Genomic DNA, 20,773 nt, shown 5'->3' with positions numbered 1-20,773 from the left:
ATATATATATATATATATATATATATATATATAGTGACTTGGAAGTTAAGATTATTTTCTGGAGACCCCTGAATGCAGTTATTTCCATTTTAGAAATCTAGCTCTGAACTGGGGTATTCTCCTTGCTCGATATCAGCAAATCCCCTTTTCACTCAGATGGCGATAACAAAATGGCCCAGGCTGGGTAACAATACACACTGAGAGTCAAGCAAGTCTGGAAGCTCAGGAGTCCAAGCTGAACACGGCATCAGATTTAGCTGTCGGTGTGGGTCCACTTCCAGTCTTGACCACCTCCTCTTGAAGTCCTGGCACAGCAGGAGAGGGCACCATGTGGGGCTACCTTCTATTATCTCATGACGGAGGATGATGACCTCATCTAACTCTAGGCACTTGGCCAAGGCCTCTTCCCTTGGCTCCATGACAACACTGGTTAGGGCTTCAACAAGGGATGCAGGGAGGCATGTACATACTCAGGCCGTTTATATAGCCAAGAATCTGCAGTTCTGGACCCTGGTTGCTCTACTGCATACCACAACCACAACACAAGCTTGCCTTCACAAAACTCCCATTCGAGTTAAATAACAGAAAGATCTGCTTCAGCCCAGAAGCACCGGGAAGAAAGTTAAAGCTGTACAAGTTAAAGCTGGACAGAGAGGGCAGGAGACGGAAGATGGAGGGGGGGGGTGTCAGGGAAGGCTTCTGACATGGGTGAGTGGCCATGAATCTGGTACCTAAGGACAGAAAGACAACACAATGGGGGTAAAGACATTAATTGGCTTCATTTTGGGTTCTAGCAACAGATTCACATATTAATAGTGTGTTCGTGGGCTGGAGAGATGCGCATCAGTTAAAAGCATGCGCCGCTCTTACAGAGGAGCACTCATATCAGGTAGCTCACAAACACCTGTAGTTCTAGCTCCCATGGATCCAATGCCTCTCACCTTTCCTGGCACCAAACATGTGCGCATACCTCTGAAGGCACCAGCACACACAGGCACATACCCATATACATACACATACTTTTAAAAAATTAAGAAAACCTATAAAAAAAACCAAGGAATTGAGTGTTCAGGAGGCTGGAGTTGTAGCTTGGTGTTCGTTTGCCTAACATATGCCAAGCCCTGGGTTTGAACCCCAGCACCGCATACATCTACTCACCCCAGATAGGGAGCCTATAACAGACCCAAGTACAGATCCCACCAAAGTCCAACTTGGTGAACCAATCCATTTATTGGGGTTACTTACAGGAATGTAGGACAGGGGTCACTTACAGGAGCAGAAATGACTCAGACAGCTGCATCACCAAAGTCCATCCCAGAATGGGTGACAAACAGCTTACACTGCACAGCCTGCAGACAGCTCAGCAGGTTGGACAGTATCCTCTCCAGGTGCCTCAGTTGGTTTAAACTTTGCCCAAGCAGTTCTGTTTATCTAAAAGTGTCTCCCAGCAGTCTTTGCTCCTTACTCTTGGGGAGGGAGGGGCCTAGTGAATCTGCTCAGTTTCAGGAACTTGGGGAAACTCTTCTGAGTTGTTTACTTGCTGTCTTAAGCAGCTTCCCAGGAGTGCTAGAATGTTTCAGTCTGGGAGGAAATGGCAGCACTACAGAGGTAAAGGTGGGGGGTTGGGGGGGGGCTGTCCTCAGCTATGTATCTGGTTTGAGGTTAGCCTGGGCTACAACAGACTTAGGCTCAAAAAAAAAGGAGGAAGGAAGGGAAGAGAGAGAGAGAGAGGGAGAGAGAGGGAGGGAGGGAGAGAGAGAGAGAGAGGAAAAAGAAAAGAGAGTATAATGAGCAGAGCAGAGGTGGCTGAAGCAGGCAGAGACAAGGTCTTTCTGTTCCTAGGGAGGTGCTTGTCTCTCAGTTTTGCATCACTATAATGAAATACTCGAAGCTGTTGACTTTAGAGGAACGGTCTGTGTGTTGTGTAATTTCTGGGCCTCTGGCCTATTAGGACAAATGCTGTTAGGGGCTGAGACAACTCACCAGCCAGAGGTGCTTCAAGGAAGCTGTTTCAGGATAGGATGAGGAATCTGGCTCACGAGACCTGTTACCCCAACTACTCAGGAGGCTGAGGCAGGAGGATGGCATGTTTAAGGCTGTCTTGGTCTATAGCAGGAGTTTAGTGTTAACCTGGGCCAAGACCTTCTCTTAAAACTAAAAACAAAACAAAACAAACAAAAAGACAACCACAAACCCCACAAAAGGTCTGAGGGAGGAAGCTCAGTGGCAGAGGACTTGCCTGGCATTCAATGTACTAAGTTCAATCCCCAGGATTCCCTCAAAGCCCCTCCACCCACCAAAAGGGACGGTCTTGAGAGATAGGATGGAGAAGGCTTTAGAAACAAACAATAATCCTGATACTGCACAAAGAGGCAAAGAACAAAAGGACGGCAACCAGCAAGGTTTGTTTGGTTTGGGGTTTGTTTGTTTGGTTGCTTGGTTGGTTGGGTTTTTTGGTTTTTCAAGACAGGGTTTCTCTGTGTAGCCCTAGTTGTACTGGAACTCACTCTGTAGACCAGGCTGGCTTCAAACTCAGAAATCTGCCTGCCACTGGCTCCCAAGTGCTGAGATTAAAGGCATGCGCCACCACCACCCGGTGAGCTAGCTTCCTTTGATAGGAGGAAAAAAAAAATCTTCTTATGAAAGAGAGCCTTGTTCCTTTCCTCCTCCAGCCATGGATACCTCCCCTTTTCTGTGATAACTCCCAGTTTCATATCAAGTACCCAATGTTGACTCTTATTCTCAGGGCTGTCTTGTCCTGAGCATTCCAGGTTATGACTCTTGGCTGTCTTCCTTGGCCTCTCCATGACTACAGTGACAAAGATACACGTGAACTGTTGTAGACTGAAGAAATCTATGAGCTCACGTAACTACCCCATGGAAGGAGCTGGAGAATATCTGGGCCTCGGGGACAGCTGCCTAAGCGCAGATATGTCTCTCACTCTGTGCAAAGGTCCTCTAAAGGTTCCTTCCAGAACAAATGGAAACATGGTCATCCTCAGGGCAGAACAGAAGGTCTACACAGAGAAGAACCCTGAGTGGCCAGTTTGGATGAGATGCTCATCTGTTGGCCAGACAATAAGAAGGCCATGTAAGAAAAGATGGCAGCTTCCGTCTAAATCACATGCTGGGTATGAGGAAGAAAGAGCCTGGGGAAGTGCTTCAGTCCATAAAGTACTGGCTGTAAACCTGAGTTCACCTCTCCAGCACGCACTTAAAAAGAGCTGCCATAGCAGCGTACCACGATAACCTGTTATCCCAGATTAGGGCAGGCAAAGACAGGACAGCAGGATCCCTGGGGCTTGTAGGCCATCCAGAGTAGATGAACTGAGAAGGTCCAGGTCTGGTGAGAGACCCTGTCTTCAAAAATAACAATAATTGGGCTGGAGAGATGGTTCAACGGTTAAGAACACTGACTGCTCTTCCAGAGGTCCTAAGTTCAATGCCCAGCAACCACATGATGGCTCACAACCATCTGTAGTGGGATCTGATGCCCTCTTCTGGTGTGTCTGAAGACAGTGACAGCGTACTGATAAAAATAAAATAATAAGTAAATCTTTTAAAAAATAACAGTAATCAATCAATAAATAAAGGTAAGGGCTGGAGAGATGGATCAGCAGTTAAGTGCCCTGTGTCCAGCTAAACTCAGGCGGGGAGCAATTAGCAGCCTCTCACCAAGCCCCTATCAGGACCCGTGCACATTCCACTTCCCATACACAGAGCATCTGCTTACCAGCTGTTGCAGGGACACCTCTAGGGCAGAGTCCCACTGCCCGAGGGCCCCCTTCTCCTCTGGTCCAGATGTAGCCCTGATGATTCAGTGGTTTGTGAACTGAGTACTTCTCAGCCTCCACTTCCCAGCCATCCCCACAGCATCTCCCACTAGCTGAAACGGGAACACATAGTCACCAACCACAGCAGCTCATGAACCCCAAGACGGAAAGTGAGAGGTTTCCATTCCTGGCATATTCCTTGTCTGTTATCTGCCGGGGCCTCCAGCTTAGCTATCTAGAAACCTCTTCCTTAGTCATGTCATCATTTGCTAAGAGTGTTGGGGCCTGGAGGGATGGCTCAGAGGTGAGGAGGCCTGGCTGCTCTCATAGAAGACCCTGGTTTGGTTCCCATCACCCACATGGTGATTCACAACCATCTGTAACTCTAGTTCCAGGGATCCAGCACTCTCTTCTGGCCTCTGTTGACACCAGGCACATACAGAGTTGTTCGTACATACACGTAGGCGAAACATCCATACACATGAAATACAAAGAAATGAAACCTAAAAGACCAAAAGCATTGAGACCACACTGAGGGCCCCTCCTGTAGCTTCCACCTCTTGGATCGAGACCTGAGACTAGTTCTATCTGTTTTCTCCCTCTAAAGCACTGGGCAAGTGCTCTGCCACAGCCAGCTCTCTGTTCACTTTATCGAGCCTCAGCATCTCCCTTCACCTTGACCTGGACCTTAGGGATGATGCGGCTGCTCCCCTGCCCAGTTGCAGTGTCATCTGCTTCCAGGTTTGGGAACCAGGATGAGGCGTTAGGGAAACAGGGACCTGAACATTCTTGGAAAATCCACTCCCCAGTGGACTCCAGTGTCCTCCGGTGTTTCTGAACCCATTGCCCCGTCCTTTCTCTTTGTTCATAATAATGGGCCCCTCCCTGGCCTGAGTTGTGGGAGTGGTCTTGTTAGGGGTCTTTTCACTGTGATAAAGCAATGTGGGGAGGAAAGGACCCATGTCACCCACAGTTTCACATCAGAGTCCATCATTGAAGGAAGTCAGAGCAGGGACCCAAGGCAGGATCCTAGAGGCAGGAACCTGAGAAGAAGCCATGGAGGGATGCTCTCACAGGCTTGGCCCTCATGACAACTTACGCACCAGGACCACCAGCCCAGGGAAGGCCACGCCCACAACGGGCTGGGTCCTCCCGCATCAATCATCAACCAAGAAAATGCCCCACAAACAAGAAAATCATCCCTCTTCCCAAATGACTCTATCATGTGCATACACGCACATACACATACGCACATTTTCTCAACTGAGATTCTCTCTTCCCAAATGACTCTATCACAAGTCAAGATATATAAAAGAGGCACAAGGAACCTCTTAGAACATCCTCCTCAGGAAATGGTTCTGCTGTCCATACCACTGGTCTCTTCTGTCTCCTCAGGGTGCAACATAGAAAACGCCTGCTACCCACTGGGTGTGTGTGCCGAGCGGACGGCCATCCAGAAAGCCATCTCTGAAGGGTACAAGGATTTCAGGGCTATTGCCATCTCCAGGTGAGTGGGATGGGCCAACTACAGCAGAATTCATCATTCCTCCAGCTAACGTCTCTCTCTCACACACACCTCTTATTCATTCATTCACCAGACACATGACTATTGTACAGGTTCTTCCCGGAAGACACAGGGCCAGAGATAAGGAGATAAATAAGAAATACAAGTCTGGCAGGGCGGTGGTGTTGCACACCTTTAATCCCAGCACTTGGAAGGCAGAGGCAGGCGGATTTCTGAGTTTGAGGCCAGCCTGGTCTACAGAGTGAGTTCCAGGACAGCCAGGGCTACACAAAGAAACCCTGTCTCGAAAACAAACAAACAAGAAGAAATAGGAGTCTGAGGCCAGGGACGTGGCTCAGTTGGTAGAGTGCTTGCCTAGTATGCAAAGACACTGGGTTTGATCTCCAGCACTGCATAGAGGTGGGCATGGTTTCACACTCCTATAACCCCAGCACTCAGAAGATAGAGGTGGGAGGATCAGAAATTCAGGGTGTGCCTTGGTTGAACAGTGAGTTCAAGTTCAGCCTTGGCCACGTGAGACCTTGTTTCAAAAAGAGCAAGGGCAAGGGGAGCTGAGGCCGTGTTGCTCGGTGGGTAGAGCACTTGACACTTGCCCTTGAGGACTTCAGTTCTGACCCTGAACAAACTAGGTAGAAGACAATCATGGCGGTTAGTTCCTACAATTCCAGCACTGCGACAGTGTTGAGAGGCAGATCCCTGGAGCTGGCTGCCAAATCAGTCTAGTCCAAAGAGCATACTCCAGGTTCAGGGAGAGAACACCTTTCAAAACCATAAAGGTGGGGGCTGGAGACATGGCTCAGCAGGTTAAGAGCATTGGCTGCTCTTCCTGAGAACCTGAGGTTTGAGTCCTACCACTGACATGGTAGCTTACAATCATCTGGAACTCCAGTTCCACAGGATCCAACACTCTCTTTTGGTCTCTGCAGGCATCAGACATGCACATGGTACACAGACATACATGTAGGCAAAATAACCATACACATAAAAGAAAACGATTGGAAATATATGTATCTCAGGCAGAGAGTGACTGAGGAAGATGTCCGAAATTGACTTCTGGCCTTCACACATGTGTGCATACATACCTGCACGCATACATGAGCACATGTACACATGAACGCATGCACACGGGCATATGCACACACACAAAAGCACATACGTCTTCCTCACCCCCACACATAAGGAAAATAACAATAATTAGAACAATAAATGGATTTGATTAGTGGTAGTGAGACTGGAGCTAGCTCAGAAGTCCACCGGGAACCTGAGGAGTCTTTGTAATCTTTTGGGAGCCTCCATGTAGGTAAAGCCAAATTCTTGACTTTTCTGGGGGAAAGCATTTTAAGACAAACCACCATGAAGCAGAATTGGAATGTATTAAAATACATTCAAAAGACTTCTTAGATTTATTTTATCTGTATAGGTGTTTTGCATGCTTGTGATATATGCCAATGCACCAGAGGCACATGCGGTGCCTGAGGTCAGAAGCCAACATTGGATCTCCTGGGACCTGAGTTACAGATGGCTGGGACCCACCCAACATGTGGGTGCTGGGAATCAAATCCGGGTCCTCTAACTAGTGCAACAAGTGTTCTTGGCCACTGAGCCTTGTCTCCCAGTCCCTTAAAAGGTGTTTTAAATGTAGACTTTAAGCACAAAGGTTACCAGAAAGAGAGACGCCCAGGAGAAGGGATGAGACACACCCCAAAGCTTGGGTGTGGCCTTTTCAAAGGAAATAAAACACTTTGTTATCCCAGTGGTGGCTGTATGGGGGATTGTGGTTCAGTTGGTTTCTCTCTCCTTCCTTCCTTCCTTCTTTCCTTCCTTCCTTCCTTCCTTCCTCCCTTCTTTCCTTCCTTCCTTCCTTCCTCTCTGCTGTTTTTTGTTTTGTTTTTGTTTTTTAAGACAAGGTCTCACTCTTTATTCCTGGCAGTCTACACAGCTATGAAACTCACTGTGTAGCCTCAAACTCACAGCTATCCACCTGCCTCTAACTACCTTAGGATTAAAGCTCTGCACCACGCTGGGGATAATTATTGGGGTTCTTCGTTCTCAGCTGCTGAAAGGCTTCCCCGGCCTCCCTTCCCTTTTCACACCCTCTTTCCCTGTCTTTCTTTCTGGTCTGCCTCAGACTCCACCCTCAGGGTTAGCACACAAACCCCCAGAGGTACAGAAGAAAGATGTCACACAGAAACTCATAGCCAAAGGACCTAAGAGTCATTGGGTACGAAGTCCCTTGCCACCACCCCACTTTTACAGACAAAAACAAACAAACAAACAAACAAACGCCTTGAGGCCTGAGAAGTTAAGGAACTTTCCCAGAAGTTAGTAGTAAATAAAGCTGGAATGAAACTCTGGTCCCAGAATCATAGTCCAGGGCACAGTCCACTGTGCCCTGCTGTGCCAGGAGGCAGACACTTAAGAGCCCTGCTCTTAAGTGGGCCTAGAATCAGCTGTTGAGCTTGCTAACTTCAGAAGCCCAAATCCAGATAAAGGTACCAAATCCAGGGTTCAAACACAAGCTGGCTCGGTGACTTGGTGACAGTCGTAGAAGCTCAAGCAAACCCAACTCCAGCTAGGATCTGACTGAACTGGATCTCCAGTCAATGCTCTCTAGTACCTCGGATGTGGTTGCTCTAACTCCTGGGGGCTTCCTTCAACCGGAGTGTGGTGGGGTCTTGTTGGCGCTGGACCTAGACTGTGTAACAAGACCAAAGCCTGTGTGAATGGACTCTTTACTAGTTTAGACCCCAGCAATTTCATGCTTTTTGTGGGGAGTTGCATTTGGGTACCTCTTTTGTATTGGCTAGGAGAGAAGTAATCTTGGCAGATTACTGGTTAAGGAAATCGACACAGGACACAGTGAACCCAGCCAGCAAAACCGGCTAACCAAGCATTGGTCTTTGGCAGCGTGGGACACAAACCCTAGAAGACCATTTCTTCCTATGAATGGAGTTGCAGCCTGGTAGCCAGGCAAAGGCTTACAGAAAACCTGACAGAGTCTGTGCAACAGAAAAGGACCTTGTGGCTTTTTCAAGACCCTGCGTTTGTTTGCCTCAGTCTGGCCTCCAGGAGGTCCCGAGTACCCCGAGGGTCATGTTGGAGTGACCAGAGCCAGGTGTGCCCTTGGGAAGCAAGGCTAAGGTTCCAGGCTTTCTCTGGAGCCGAGGGCTGTCCTGGTTCTCTTAGGTTTTCAGAGAATAAATGAGGCTGAGCTGGGAACATTTTGTGCAAACGAGCACTGAGCAGGATGTGCGTTGCACTTACGAAGAAATGGGGAGAAATAACTCAATTTCAAAGCTGATCCAAGCAAGCAATGATGTTCTGGGGGAAGCGAGGTTAAAGCCAGCAGATTGGTGCCGTAGCCTGCTGGCTCGGTTAGCATTTGCCCAATGAAAGGCTCTTTCTCTGGCCCATCGCCTGCCTGCCTTTAAACATGACCGATTGGGTCTTGCTAAGATCATCAGACTTCCTCCCACAAACACCTGCAGTTTCTAGCTCCCAGCTGGCCTACTCTGGATCTTTAGTCCATAACTGAACCCCCCAGTCAGCAATGCAGTCATTATCACACTAATGACTTATTAAACAGAGAGCTTGGACTTAGAGGAGGAGGACCAGCCAGTTCTTATTGGCACAGACTAGGGTCGAGCAGTCCAGTCCCCTCTCTGGGATCACAAAGGATGGGGTGCTATGGGCCTTGGCAGAGTCAAGTGGGATCCTGGACTCCTAGCCTCTGTTCTCAGAGTCAGTAGGTTTCTAGTTCACCAAACTAAACGTGACCTCAGTGTGCAGCCAAGGTCTGCACAAACCACACGAAACCCTTGATCTCCAGGGGTAAAAGGTAGCCCGAGGAGGAGAAGCAGGAAAGCATGGGGGAGATGTCTAGATGCAGCCAACTTGTCTGATGGTTATTGCTCACTCTTGCCAGGTATGGTAAGGGACAGGTAAAGTCCCAGCTCCGGGGTCACTAGGGCCTGCCCTACTATCTATGGTGCTGAGAAGCCTCTAAGCCTAGGTGTTATTATTGTTGTTGTTGTTGTTATTATTATTATTATTATTATTATTATTATTATTATTATTATTATTATTATTTGACTAGGTCTCACGAAAGCCAGGCTGGCCTAGAACTTACTTTGTAAGCAAGGCTGTGACCCTGAAAACCTCTGATCTTCCTGTCTTTACCTCTTGAGTGCTGGGACTGCAGGTCTGTGTGATCATACCCTCTTTGGGTGGTGCTGTGGGTCAAACCCCTGGCCTCTGTGCATTATGGTCGAGCACTCTATCCGTCCAGCTACAATCCTAGCCCTCAGCCTGGCTTTTTGTTTGTTTGTTTGTTTGTTTGTTTGTTTGTTTGTTTTTTCGAGACAGGGTTTCTCTGTATAGCCCTGGCTGTCCTGGAACTCACTCTGTAGACCAGGCTGGCCTTGAACTCCGAAATCCGCCTGCTTCTGCCTCCCAAGTGCTGGGACTAAAGGTGTGCGCCACCGCCGCGCAGCTTCAGCCTGGCTTTTTAAGCTGGAAAATTCATGAGAGGAAGAAGATTGGGCTGTTTGCGGGCCACATGAGTTGACTTCTGTGAACTCCCTAGCGCACAGTGTGTCACCAAGGAGAGCCACAGCTGTGGCAGTATTGTTCTTCTGCAAGCCACAAGAAAGGCAAAGGCAGGGCTGGAGAGATGGCTCAGCGGGTAAGAGCACTGACTGCTCTTTCGAAGGTCCTGAGTTCAATTCCCAGCAACCATGGTGGCTCACAACCATCTGTAATGAGATCTGATGCATCTGAAGACAGCTACAGTGTACTTATTTATAAATCTTTTTAAAAAGAAAAAAAGAAAAAAAGAAGAAAAGCAAAGGCAGAGTTTGTGGGTTCTGAGTTCAAATCCCAGTTCTGCCCCAATTGGCTATGTGACCCTGAGTAAGTTGCTTCTTCCACGATCTCTCACATGTAGTAAGAACCTGCACACAGGTTCATGTCTTTTGGGGTGTTGGAGGATTAAATGAGCTGGTTGGCCTGCTCCTCTAACATTTGAAACGGAGGCTCGATCCAGCTTTCTGGTAGGATTCGGGATTGGTCCTCTGGTGACTCCTGACTCAGGCCACCATATCCAAGAAGGGAAACAGCAGGGACAGATCACACAGGGTCTCACCGGCTGTGGGAGGGAGGCCGAGTTCCCTGGGTGACACTTCGGAGTCCTGCCTACAGTCTGCTTCTGTTACAGCATTTCCCTGCTACACTGGTCCTCTCTCAGGTGGTGAGGACCCGAGGGCAGCAGCACTCTTGGGTGATCTCTGTTGCTCTTTTTCCTTGCCCGCCTGGCTTAATGCAGGCCCCGGATCAACCTAGGTAGAAAGAAATGAAATATAAGACAGGCTAAGCTTGTAACACCAGTCACCCAGAAACTGCATGGTTTGATTGATTCACAGAGTGTCCTACAGAGGAGCCCCCATCCCCTCATGTTCCCATGGGGTTTCTTCTGAAGCAGGAAGCCTTCTCGGGGAAAACCCCACTTTTTCGTGGAGCAAAACCAGTTTTTGATTTGCCAGGCACAAGGGAGAACGCTTTTAATTCCAGCACACAGGAGGCAGAGGCAGGTAGATCTCTGTGAGCTTCAGGCCATTCTGATCTACATAGTGAGTTCCAGGAAAGCCAAGGCTACACAGAGAAAGCCTGTCTTGAAGGGAGGGGAAAAAAAGTAAAACAGAAACATTCTTTGATTAGACCTTTGGATATAAGTCAGTTATAATAGAATCTAAAAAATAGCCCTTGGCCACTCTGTCTCATCATTAACTGCCTCCACTTGGTCCATTGATGGCTGGTTAGTTAGCCCCTTCCTCTCTTTAGTCTATAAAGACGTGACCATGGTGAATTTGTGTGTCTCGTTCATTGTAGTACCCCCAGCACTTGTGACAGTTCTTAGTGCCAGGCATGTAGTACGTACTAAATAAATAATAGTCATCTGAAATGAGCCAACCTCTGCAGAATGCCTTGCAGGGAGCTCAGCATGCCAGCCACACAGTACATGGCATAACAGCTGCTTAACACCTAGCAATATTAATTATAAATGGCACAGAGCACACCACATGAAATAAAACGGTATGCCATAAAGTATTAAAATATGGCAGAGGTCACACATGGAAGGTGTGTGGAAATTAGCCCAGGCAATAACAATATAGCACTCTGAGGCTTAGAAAATCCTCGAATTTGGCTCAGCTGGAAGAATGCCTACCGAGCATCATAAAGCTCTGACATCCATCCCCAGCACTGCATAAAACCAGGCATAGTGGTGCGTGCCTGTAATACAGGAACTCAGGAGACAGAAGCTGGAGTCTCGTGGGGTCAAGGTTATCCTCAGCTACGTGGCAAGTTGGAGGCCAGCCTGGGCTACATGAGACTTTGTCTCAAAAAAAAAAAAAAAAGTTTATATATCCTCAGGACGTGCTATGTCATTTTGTTGAAATCCTGCCAAGTAGATGACAGTGTGAACTACGTGTGACAGACAAAGGAACAATCTTGGGTGACTTAAGATGACTCAGAACCACACAGTAAGCAAAACAGAAAGCTGGCCAAAATCCCTTGCTCTTTTAAGAGTCATCCCCCAGCTGTGGGCCCAGAAGGGTAGGGATTGTGGCAACAGGCAACCAAGGCCCTTACATCCAAATCTGTGTTCTCTAGACATCATCCTTTGTCCTCTGTCTGAGCCGGACAACTGCCCAAAGGTGCCTGAATTCTTGAAGGTGACTTGGCTGGAAGTGTGTATCTTGCTTCTTCTGTTTTTCTCAGATGCCAGAAACCCATCCTTCTCTTTGATACACATGCATGGTATTCTTCCATCCCAGAGCCTTCCAGGCCCATCTTCCTTTTCCTTCCATTCCCCTTCCTTTCTTCCTTTTTACCAACATTTTGTTGTTGTTTTTCCGAGACAGGGTTTCTCTATGTAGCTGAGGCTGGCCTTGAACTCAGAAATCCACCTGCCTCTGCTTCCAAAGTGCTGGGATTAAAGGCATGCGCCACCACCACCTGGCTATTACCAACATTTTTATATTCATGGTGTGTGTGTGTGTGTGTGTGTGTGCGCGCGCGCGTGCACGTGTGCGTGCGTGTGAGCACAGTCTGTGTGTGTCCATGAAGGGCAGAAGGCTTCAGCTCTTCTAGAGCCAGATTTACAGATGTTTGTTTGGGAGCTTGGTTCTCCTGGAAGAACAGAAAGTGCTCTTAACCACGGAAGCATCTCTCCATTCCCTCCCCACATATTTGTCTAAAACACAAAGCATGCCCAGACTTCAGGATAGCCATTCTGTTATTTGTCACCAAACCTATGACCTCACCAATAAAATGGCTATCCCGATTCCCTACTTGTTAGATGCCTGGTCCAGTAGTTTTTCACTAAATGGGAATGCATGACTCTATTCTTGTAGGGACCAGCTGGTGCCACCTTCTGTGTGAGACATTGTCTCACTCCCGTGGCCAGCTTATTACTCTTTGACCGTGCATTCTTACGGCATTTTACTTAAATAATAAATCATCTAGCTCTGTGTCATGCCTCCTGGGCTCAGCCATCCTATGGCGGTCAGAGACAAGCTCTCCTTCACCCCTGTCTCCTGGAGCGTGGGTGACAGACAAGCTAAGTGCCCCTTAAACATTGATGAGCTCTCGGATGAGGTAGCGTTACCACTGTGGCTTTGATTTCGGAAGTGTGGCTAGCCGCCAAGCCAAGTCGCCTTCCCAGCCTCCAGGACATGATGATTCTGGGAATCAGGAACTGTCTGATGGAATGTGACCTGGTTTGTAACAGGACAGGGACTCAGTGTGTGGATTTCGGCCATCGGCCAAGAGCCGTGTGGCAGACTGCTCTCAGCTGAATCTGTTTCCCTAGTGACTTGCAAGAGGAGTTCATCTCTCCCTGCGGAGCCTGCCGACAAGTCATGAGAGAGGTAAGAACCTAGTCCCTTCCTGGAAAGCATCCCTCAGGTCTCTTAGGGGCCACACCAGACTGCCAGTGTGGACAGTTACTGTCCGGGCTCCATACTCTGCTGGCCGACCCCCAGGACCTTCCTGGGCTCACGTGAGTCACTGGAAACGAGTCCCTCTTTCAACATACACAAGCCTTCCGTTATGGATGCCAGGCACTGAGTCAGCTCTGGGGACGAGCGAGGCCAGGCTTGCCCTCACTGAGCTTCAAGCAGCTGTGAGAAAATCCAGGAAGAGAATTCAGGGGAAAGAGGGGCATCAGGGGGCTGAGAATGATAACCCCCATCCCACAGGCCAATGTCCTTGGTTGTAGATAAGTCTGATGGGACCACAACTACTCCTAATCGCTGCTGGGTGGACAGCAAGTACCCCTGCCTTGTGGTAGCAGGGCCGAGCAGTTACCGGAAGACCACACAACCTGGGAAACCTGAAGTGCTTCCTATGTGGCCCTTTTCAGCAAAGGCGTCGTCACCAGCTTCTGCTCTAGGTGGCTCTCTCTTTGAAGGTGACATTCTAGCAGAAATATAAATCATGAAAGGAGAGCCTCACACTGGCCTATATGTTTGCTGTGTGCACAGCGGAAGGACAAAGGGCAGTGGGTAGAGGGGCAGTGAGAAATAGGATCGTGGGCAAGAGGCTGGGGCCGGGTCACGTGGCCATACCACCCAGAGAACAGAGAGCATATTTGTTCTGGAATAAAGGGAACTGAGTTATACACTTTAAAATGAGAAAAATGACAAGTCTTATGTAATGTGTATTTTACTACTGTTTTCGGGAAGTTGAGAAAAACCAGGCGTGGTGGCACACCCCTGTAATCACAGAACTCCAGGGTCGGTAGGAGGTTTCCTGCAAGTCTGAGGCCAGCCTGGGCTCCATAGCAAGTGCCAGGACAGCTACGGCTATACAGGGGGATACAAACAAAAGCAAGAGAATTGGAAAATGAGAGAGAGAGAGAGAGGGAGAGAGGGAGAGGGAGCAAGAGAGAGGGAGAGAGGGAGAGAGAGAGAGGGAGGGAGGGAAGAAGGGAGGGAGAGAGAGAGAGAGACAGAGACAGAGACAGAGACACACACAGAGAGAGTATATAAAGGGGAAGCTAAGAGAGATATAAAGCAAGTGTTATTACTTATTTATTATTTGTAATTGTGAGGCTGCACACACGTAAGCATGCAGGCAGGTGCCACAGTGCAAGTGTACAGGTCGGAAGACACGTTTTTTTTGAGAGTCCATTGTCTCCTTCTGCCGTGTTGACTTCAGGGATCCAACTCAGATGATCAGGCTTGACTATAAGCACCCTTGCCCACTGGCCATCTTGCTGGCCCTGGCAAACTTTATAACATGTACCAATGCGGGGTTTTGTTAACTGTGAAAATGAAAGGGTGGGTTTGGATGGTGGTCTGTCTATCTGTCTGGCTGGCTGGCTATTTGTCTGTCTGTCTGATTTTGCTGTGCTGGGGATGGATGGAGTCCAGGGCCTGGCTATGCTAAGCTGTACACTGAGCCACATACTGGCCCTGACCATGGGTTCTCTCTCATTCAGGTCCAGTGGAGGGGGTTTTGTTTTTTAGTTTAGTTTTTGTTTTTGTTTTACAGGAGTGGAGTTGTTTTTGTTTGTTTGTTTTCCCAGATAGGGTATCTCTATGTAGCCTTGACTATCCTGAAAGTTACTCTATAGACCAGGCTGGCCTTGAACTTAGAAATCTATCTGCCTGCCACCACGTCCAGCCCAGTGGGAGCTTTTGATGTTAACATGTACCTTAGGGGATGTCAGGAGGGGGATGCCAAAGAAGTTCATGGGCTCTATAGTCTCCCAAAATAAAAGCCACAGCCTGGAGAGTCCCAAGCATGGCCCTTGAGCTGCAGCTTGCTCTGAGAATACTCAGAACCTGGCAACTCTGCCAGCCCCACCCGAGCCCAGGAGAGAAGCAGCCGCCATCATTGCTATCTCCAGAAGTGTCCAAGGAGACTGAGCAGCCCCTGAGGACTGGGTATCAGTGGCAGCCAAGGCTGAGTCCAGACTCCCTCGTTACCTGCGTCCTGTATGCATACCTGGGCCACGTGTGCGGGAAAGTGGGGGCGAGAGGAGGAGGGTGCTTTGCCACCAGGCAGCTTCGTGCTGCCTGATCTGTGAGCTTTGGAACTGGTGTTGCTTGATGGGGCAGCTTGGCTTGTTTGTCTGTTTTCTGCTTACCAGCCCTGCAGTTCACAGAACCCAGCTCCCAAGTCAAGATGGAAGTGCCACCCCCAGAGGCATTGAATTCACACAGTGAATTTTACCTCAGCACCAGGGGAGGCATTGAATTCACATAGTGAATTTTACCTCAGCACCAGGGGGGTGGGGTGCAGGTTGGGGTGGGACACACAGCTGCCAGCGTGGTGACCATGCCTAAGGAAGCCACCAGCAAGTACCAAGTCTCTGGCTCCCAGGGCACCAACTTGATCCACTTGCTTATGGCCACTTTTTGCAAACAGATTAGACGCTGGCAGAGGAGAGAGAGCAAGTAAAAAAGCTGCAGGGGAGAAGGAAGCATAAAACCAAATGTAAACAGTGAGCTATGAGGCCCGGGAACCAGGGACCTGGCATCTAAACCACCTACACCAAGCTCACCCCCTCACCCTCAGGCACAGCTTGCCAAGCACGAAAATCTCCCCTGAAACCTTTATTCTGAAAAACCCCAGAGACTGATAGTGTCTGGTAACAGCTCAGTGATTCAGACAGACACAAGGAAGAACAGGAGGCCACGGACCAGCCCTAGCTGGCAGCCTACACATCAGTCATGATGGCCCAGCCTCTGTGAACTGGGCACCTACTAGGTGCCAGGGTCTGTGAATCTCACCATGCCTGCCAGGAAGAAGCGGGGCCTGTTGACTCCATCTCTATCACCGACTTAACTCCCCACCTACCCACCTCACTGGTGGAGAGGAGAGGGCTCTACCACTAAAACACGTCGTGGTGAAGACAGCGAGCCCCCGAGGACCCAGACAGGGTGTGGGAGAACGTTCTGGAGACACGCTCATCTCCGCTGACGTATTAGCTACCCTCCTACTGCTGTGATGAGACACTGAGACCAAAGCAGTTGAAGTTTACTTGGGGCTAGTGGTTCCAGAAGATTGGGGGTCCATTATGCAGGGACAGCAGATGAGAGATGTGCTGGCCGGAGCTGGAAGCTGAAAGCTCACATCTGGAAGCTCACTCACATCTGGAACAGTGAGCAGGAAACAGCGAGTGTGCAGAAAACCACGGATTTTGAAGCCTTGGAGCTTGCTTCCAGTGGCCCTTCCCCGACCAAGTCCATACTCTTTAAGCCTCCCCAAACAGGCTTACCGACCAGGGACCAAGAATTCCATCTCTCTCAAATCACCACAGCTGAATTGATACCACTAAGTCTCAGTTTCTCCAATAGTGAAAGGAGTGTAATGACAACCACCACCTCTGGGGGGAGCTAATGCCATGATGCCAATATAGTGCGTTGAGTGCCCTGAAAGAGACAAGGATCCCTTCTTGGAGGTACAAGGGGGACCTGTACAGGACAGCAGGTGTTGGCTGTCATTTGTCCTTGCAGAATAGACTTTTTAAAAAGATTTAATTCTTAATTATGTCTGTGCCAAGATGTGCGTTTTAAACACAGTTGCCCACGAAAGCCAGAGCATCAGCTCTTCTTGGAGCTGGAGCTACAGGAGATCCTGAACTCCCCAGTGTAGGGGTTGGAAACCAAACTCGGCTCCTCTGTGAGAGTACCGAGTGCTCTTAACCACTGAGCCATCTCTCCAGCCCAAGGCACTAATATTTCAACAAGTGCTAGGAAGATGGTTCCGTGGTTAAACTCTCGCATATTTAATCCTTGAGGACCAGGGAGCCTTTGGATCCCTAGAAACCCATGTATGCTAGGTGGTCTAAGCAGGTGCCTGCACTTCCAGTCTTGGAAGGCAGAGACAGGAGATCTCCAGAGCAAACTAGCTGGCTGGGCTAGTCATATGGCCAAGCTCTGGGTTTGATAGAGAGATGCTGCCTCAGTGAATAAGGCAGGAGAGCCATGAAGGATGAATCGAGACCTAACCCTTGGGCTTCCACATGCCTGTTTACCCATATGTGCCCCCACACATGCATTCACACACATGCGTACCACACATACATGAAAACGAAGAGAAGATATTATTTTTACAAAGCTCCTGGGGCATCCTCCAGGGGAATGCTTGTGGCCCATTGACAACAGGCCATGCACTGTGCTGTTGGTCAGTGCTTTTCTATTGAGCTCTCCCTCAGGCTCTGTGAGCCAAGTACGATTATTCTAACTCCCATTTGACAGGTAAGGAAAACTGAGGCACAAAGAAAATAGTAGAGTCAGATTCAAACCTGTGCCTTCCAACCCATCCCCCCTCAGTCCCACGCCCTCCCTCACACAACTCTGCCCTCTTTTCCAGTTTGGCACCGACTGGGCCGTGTACATGACCAAGCCGGATGGCACATTCGTGGTCAGGACGGTCCAGGAGCTGCTACCGTCCTCGTTTGGGCCTGAAGATCTGCAGAAGATTCACTGAAGGCTAGAGAATAGAATACCTGCTGAGTGTGTGAGCCCTACCTAAGGAACAGCTCTTGGAAGACCTCATAATGATGCTATCTCTGCCTGGGCCTTGGGGACACTTGCCACACGGGTCCCAAATGGCTGGGCAAGGGTGACCTTGATTCACACACCACAACTTCCCCTCGAGTGATGGAAGGTGCCACTCACTTGGACCAAAGCCCGCATCCTCCTGGGGACTCAGAGCACTCCTTCCTTCCCTCTCCGGATGGCCCTGGCGTTCCAGGCCTGGTCTGACTCCCTACCAGCCTTCCAAGGCTCTGTCCTGTGGCTTTTCAGATTATAAACACCACAGGATGTCCTGATTCAGAAGAACGTGTTTTTGTTCTTAGTCCGCGCGTGCAGCTCTCAGGGGTGGTTCGTTTTGTGGGGCAGTATTAGCTGCTTTCTTCTGACATAGGATGTGGGAGCTTCCCAGGATGCCTCTCTAAGTGGTGTCTGAGGTCCGAAAGCTCCTTGCCCCTGTGCTCTTGGACAGGAGGTCCGTAGGCAGGGTTTGATTATGGAAGCCCATTTGCTGTAGCAAGAACATGGGATGTTCCTCCAAGGTCCACAGACTGAATGGGAGGAAGCTAGGTCACTGGGGATGTGACCCTGAAGGATCTAGCAGCTTCCAGGGTCGTCTTCCTCACTCACTTCCCAGCTATGAGGTGAGCTGGTCTTTACCACGCACTCACACAGTGATATGTTCCTGGACTGCCAGAGGCTCAAAGTCAATGGGGCCTCAGACCAGACCCTCCAAAACCGTGAGCCCAAGTAAACCTCTCCTCCTCTTGAGTTGGTTCTCACAGGTCTTTGTTACAGGACAGAAAGCCAACTGACCCACCATTGCTAGGGAGTGGTTTGGGCCTAGTAGAGACCTGAGTCCTGGCGCCACACTGCAACACCTGTGATCAACTGCATAGTGTCACAGGAAGTGTGGGCGAAGTAGAAAAGATTGCCCTCAGGACCCACTAAGTGTCACATGCTTTTGTGTTGTTGGTTTTCAGTGCTCGGTGGTTCTCGGAGCTGGCTGCCACCTGTTTTTAGATGATGGGCAGAGTAGCTGAGAGCTTGCTCTCCAGTTGCCGCAGAGCTCAGCATAGAATCCAGATTCCACCGGGTATGGTGGCGCACACCTCTGATCCCAGCACTTAGGACGCCGAGGCAAACAGATCTCTGAGTTCGAGGCCAGCTGGGTTTACGTAGGGAGTTTCAAGCCAGCCAAGGTGACATATCATGACTCTATCTCAACAAAAGGAGTAAAGAAAGACTGAGTTCTCTTGAGTCCACAGTGACCTGGAAGCTGTGTACTCTACTGAGTACTGTGACGTCTGCAAGCTTGCTGCAGCCTCACTTGGCAAACCTGTAAGTGATTTTGCTTCCACTTTATCAATAAACATGTCAAAGATCAAGAGGTTAAATCACTTGCCCAAGGTAAGACAGCTAGCAGGTGGCAGAGCGGGATGTGAGTGGGCTCTGTCTGATTCTGAGTGCTTTCCCTCATCCTCCCTCAGTGACTGTTTACTGAGTGCGGCTCCTGCCAAAAGCGCAGGGTGCTGCAGAGAACAATGCAGAAGAAAGAGTCTGCTCTCGAGAAACGCTCAGTAGGAGAGAGAAAGTGAGAGTGAGAGAGAGAGAGAGAAGGAGGGAAAGAGGAGGAGGAGGAAGAGGAGGAGGAGGAAAGAAACATTTGGTGCACAGGCACTGACCAGGGAGGGACTAGCTGTTTTATGCATTGATTAGCACACACACACACACACACAGAGACAGAGACAGAGAGACAGAGAGAGGGGGGTGCTCTTCCATTCTGCCTGAGGCTGGAGCACCTGTCTGGCCTGTGCTCTTGTCTGGCACTTGTCTCTCCTGTAAAGCAAACAAAACACAAAGCAGCTCTAGGGAGCCTCAGGGATTCTTGCGTGGTCCCAAAGGGAAGGGAGAAGCGTGAAAAGAGGAATTTGAAGGAAAATAAGCAAAAATGTCAACATCGGCTGAAGCCCTGCTTCCTGGGAATACAAATGATTGAGGTTGGGGGGGGTGAGGGGGGGCGGGAGGGGGGCTTGGTTTTGGTTTTGTTACATCTTTGTATTTTCAACTCTTAATTATTAAATCAACAAAAGCTATATATACTGGGGCAAGTGGAACGGTGCCACCAGTCAGAGAACTGGTAAGGTCAAGCAGATTCAGGAACCCTGGCAGTTCTCATAATTGAGAACGATAGATGTTTAGATGTACTCACAGCCAGGTTCCTGTCTTGGAGCACGTGACCACAACACCCCACTAAGAGGATCATGACAACTGGTCACCTAGGGTAGAAACCCAGAGTTCTCCATGCTACTGAGGTATCTAGACGGGCCCTGAGGGTTTAGCCAGTAAGCTTCCCCACTATGAACGAACAGTTTGGACAAACAAGTATTGTCTCCTTCATCAAGGGGGAACTGCCATGGGAGACTGACTGGGGTGTCTCTGCATTCCTGGTGCTCGCCCTGAGCTAAGCCGGATTCCCCCATCCCGGGGTCAGCTCACCTCCCACCCCTCTTCCCAACTCCTCCTGCGTGTGTGGCCTGAGTTCTCAACTCTTTGAGGTTCCCAGCGGCATCTGGGTGCACAGAACTTTGAGAACCACAGCCTCCGTCCAGCCCACACCGTACCTCACCTGGAGAAACAGAGGCTGAGGCTGCTAGCTTAAGCGGTGTTTTCCCTTGCTTGAGTAGCTAGTTGGCATCCCACAAGCCCCACCCACCAGCAGCAAGAAAGGAACGCAGCCTAGTGCCTCTGTGTTTCACCTCCCAAGCTATGAACTGCTGCGCTGCGTCTCGGCGGCGTTCCAACACTGCGAAACTCGGAATTACAAAATATAGTTTAGCATAACGTTTAAAAGTCTGTACTTTCAGCCGGGCAATGGTGGCACACGCCTTTAATCCCAGCACTTGGGAGGCAGAGGCAGGCAGATC

The 20,773-nt window shown here is 49.4% G+C and overlaps 1 protein-coding gene across 1 annotated transcript in view; it reads left to right on the top strand.

Annotated features, from left to right (window-relative positions):
- Positions 1 to 18,155, top strand: part of Cda (cytidine deaminase) — a 27,260-nt gene extending 9,105 nt beyond the window's left edge. The window contains exons 2-4 of the mRNA XM_031376938.1: positions 5,169 to 5,280; positions 13,169 to 13,226; positions 17,683 to 18,155. Coding sequence (XP_031232798.1) covers positions 5,169 to 5,280; positions 13,169 to 13,226; positions 17,683 to 17,799 — 287 coding nt within the window. The 3' untranslated portion in view covers positions 17,800 to 18,155. The remainder of the gene's footprint in view (positions 1 to 5,168; positions 5,281 to 13,168; positions 13,227 to 17,682) is intronic.
- The last annotated feature ends 2,618 nt before the right edge of the window (positions 18,156 to 20,773 follow it).

The sequence above is a fragment of the Mastomys coucha genome, unplaced genomic scaffold (assembly GCF_008632895.1).
Source record: "Mastomys coucha isolate ucsf_1 unplaced genomic scaffold, UCSF_Mcou_1 pScaffold18, whole genome shotgun sequence".
Taxonomy (NCBI): domain Eukaryota; kingdom Metazoa; phylum Chordata; class Mammalia; order Rodentia; family Muridae; genus Mastomys; species Mastomys coucha.
The sequence above is the reverse complement of the archived record's forward strand: the minus strand, read 5'-3'. Positions and strand labels throughout refer to the sequence as shown.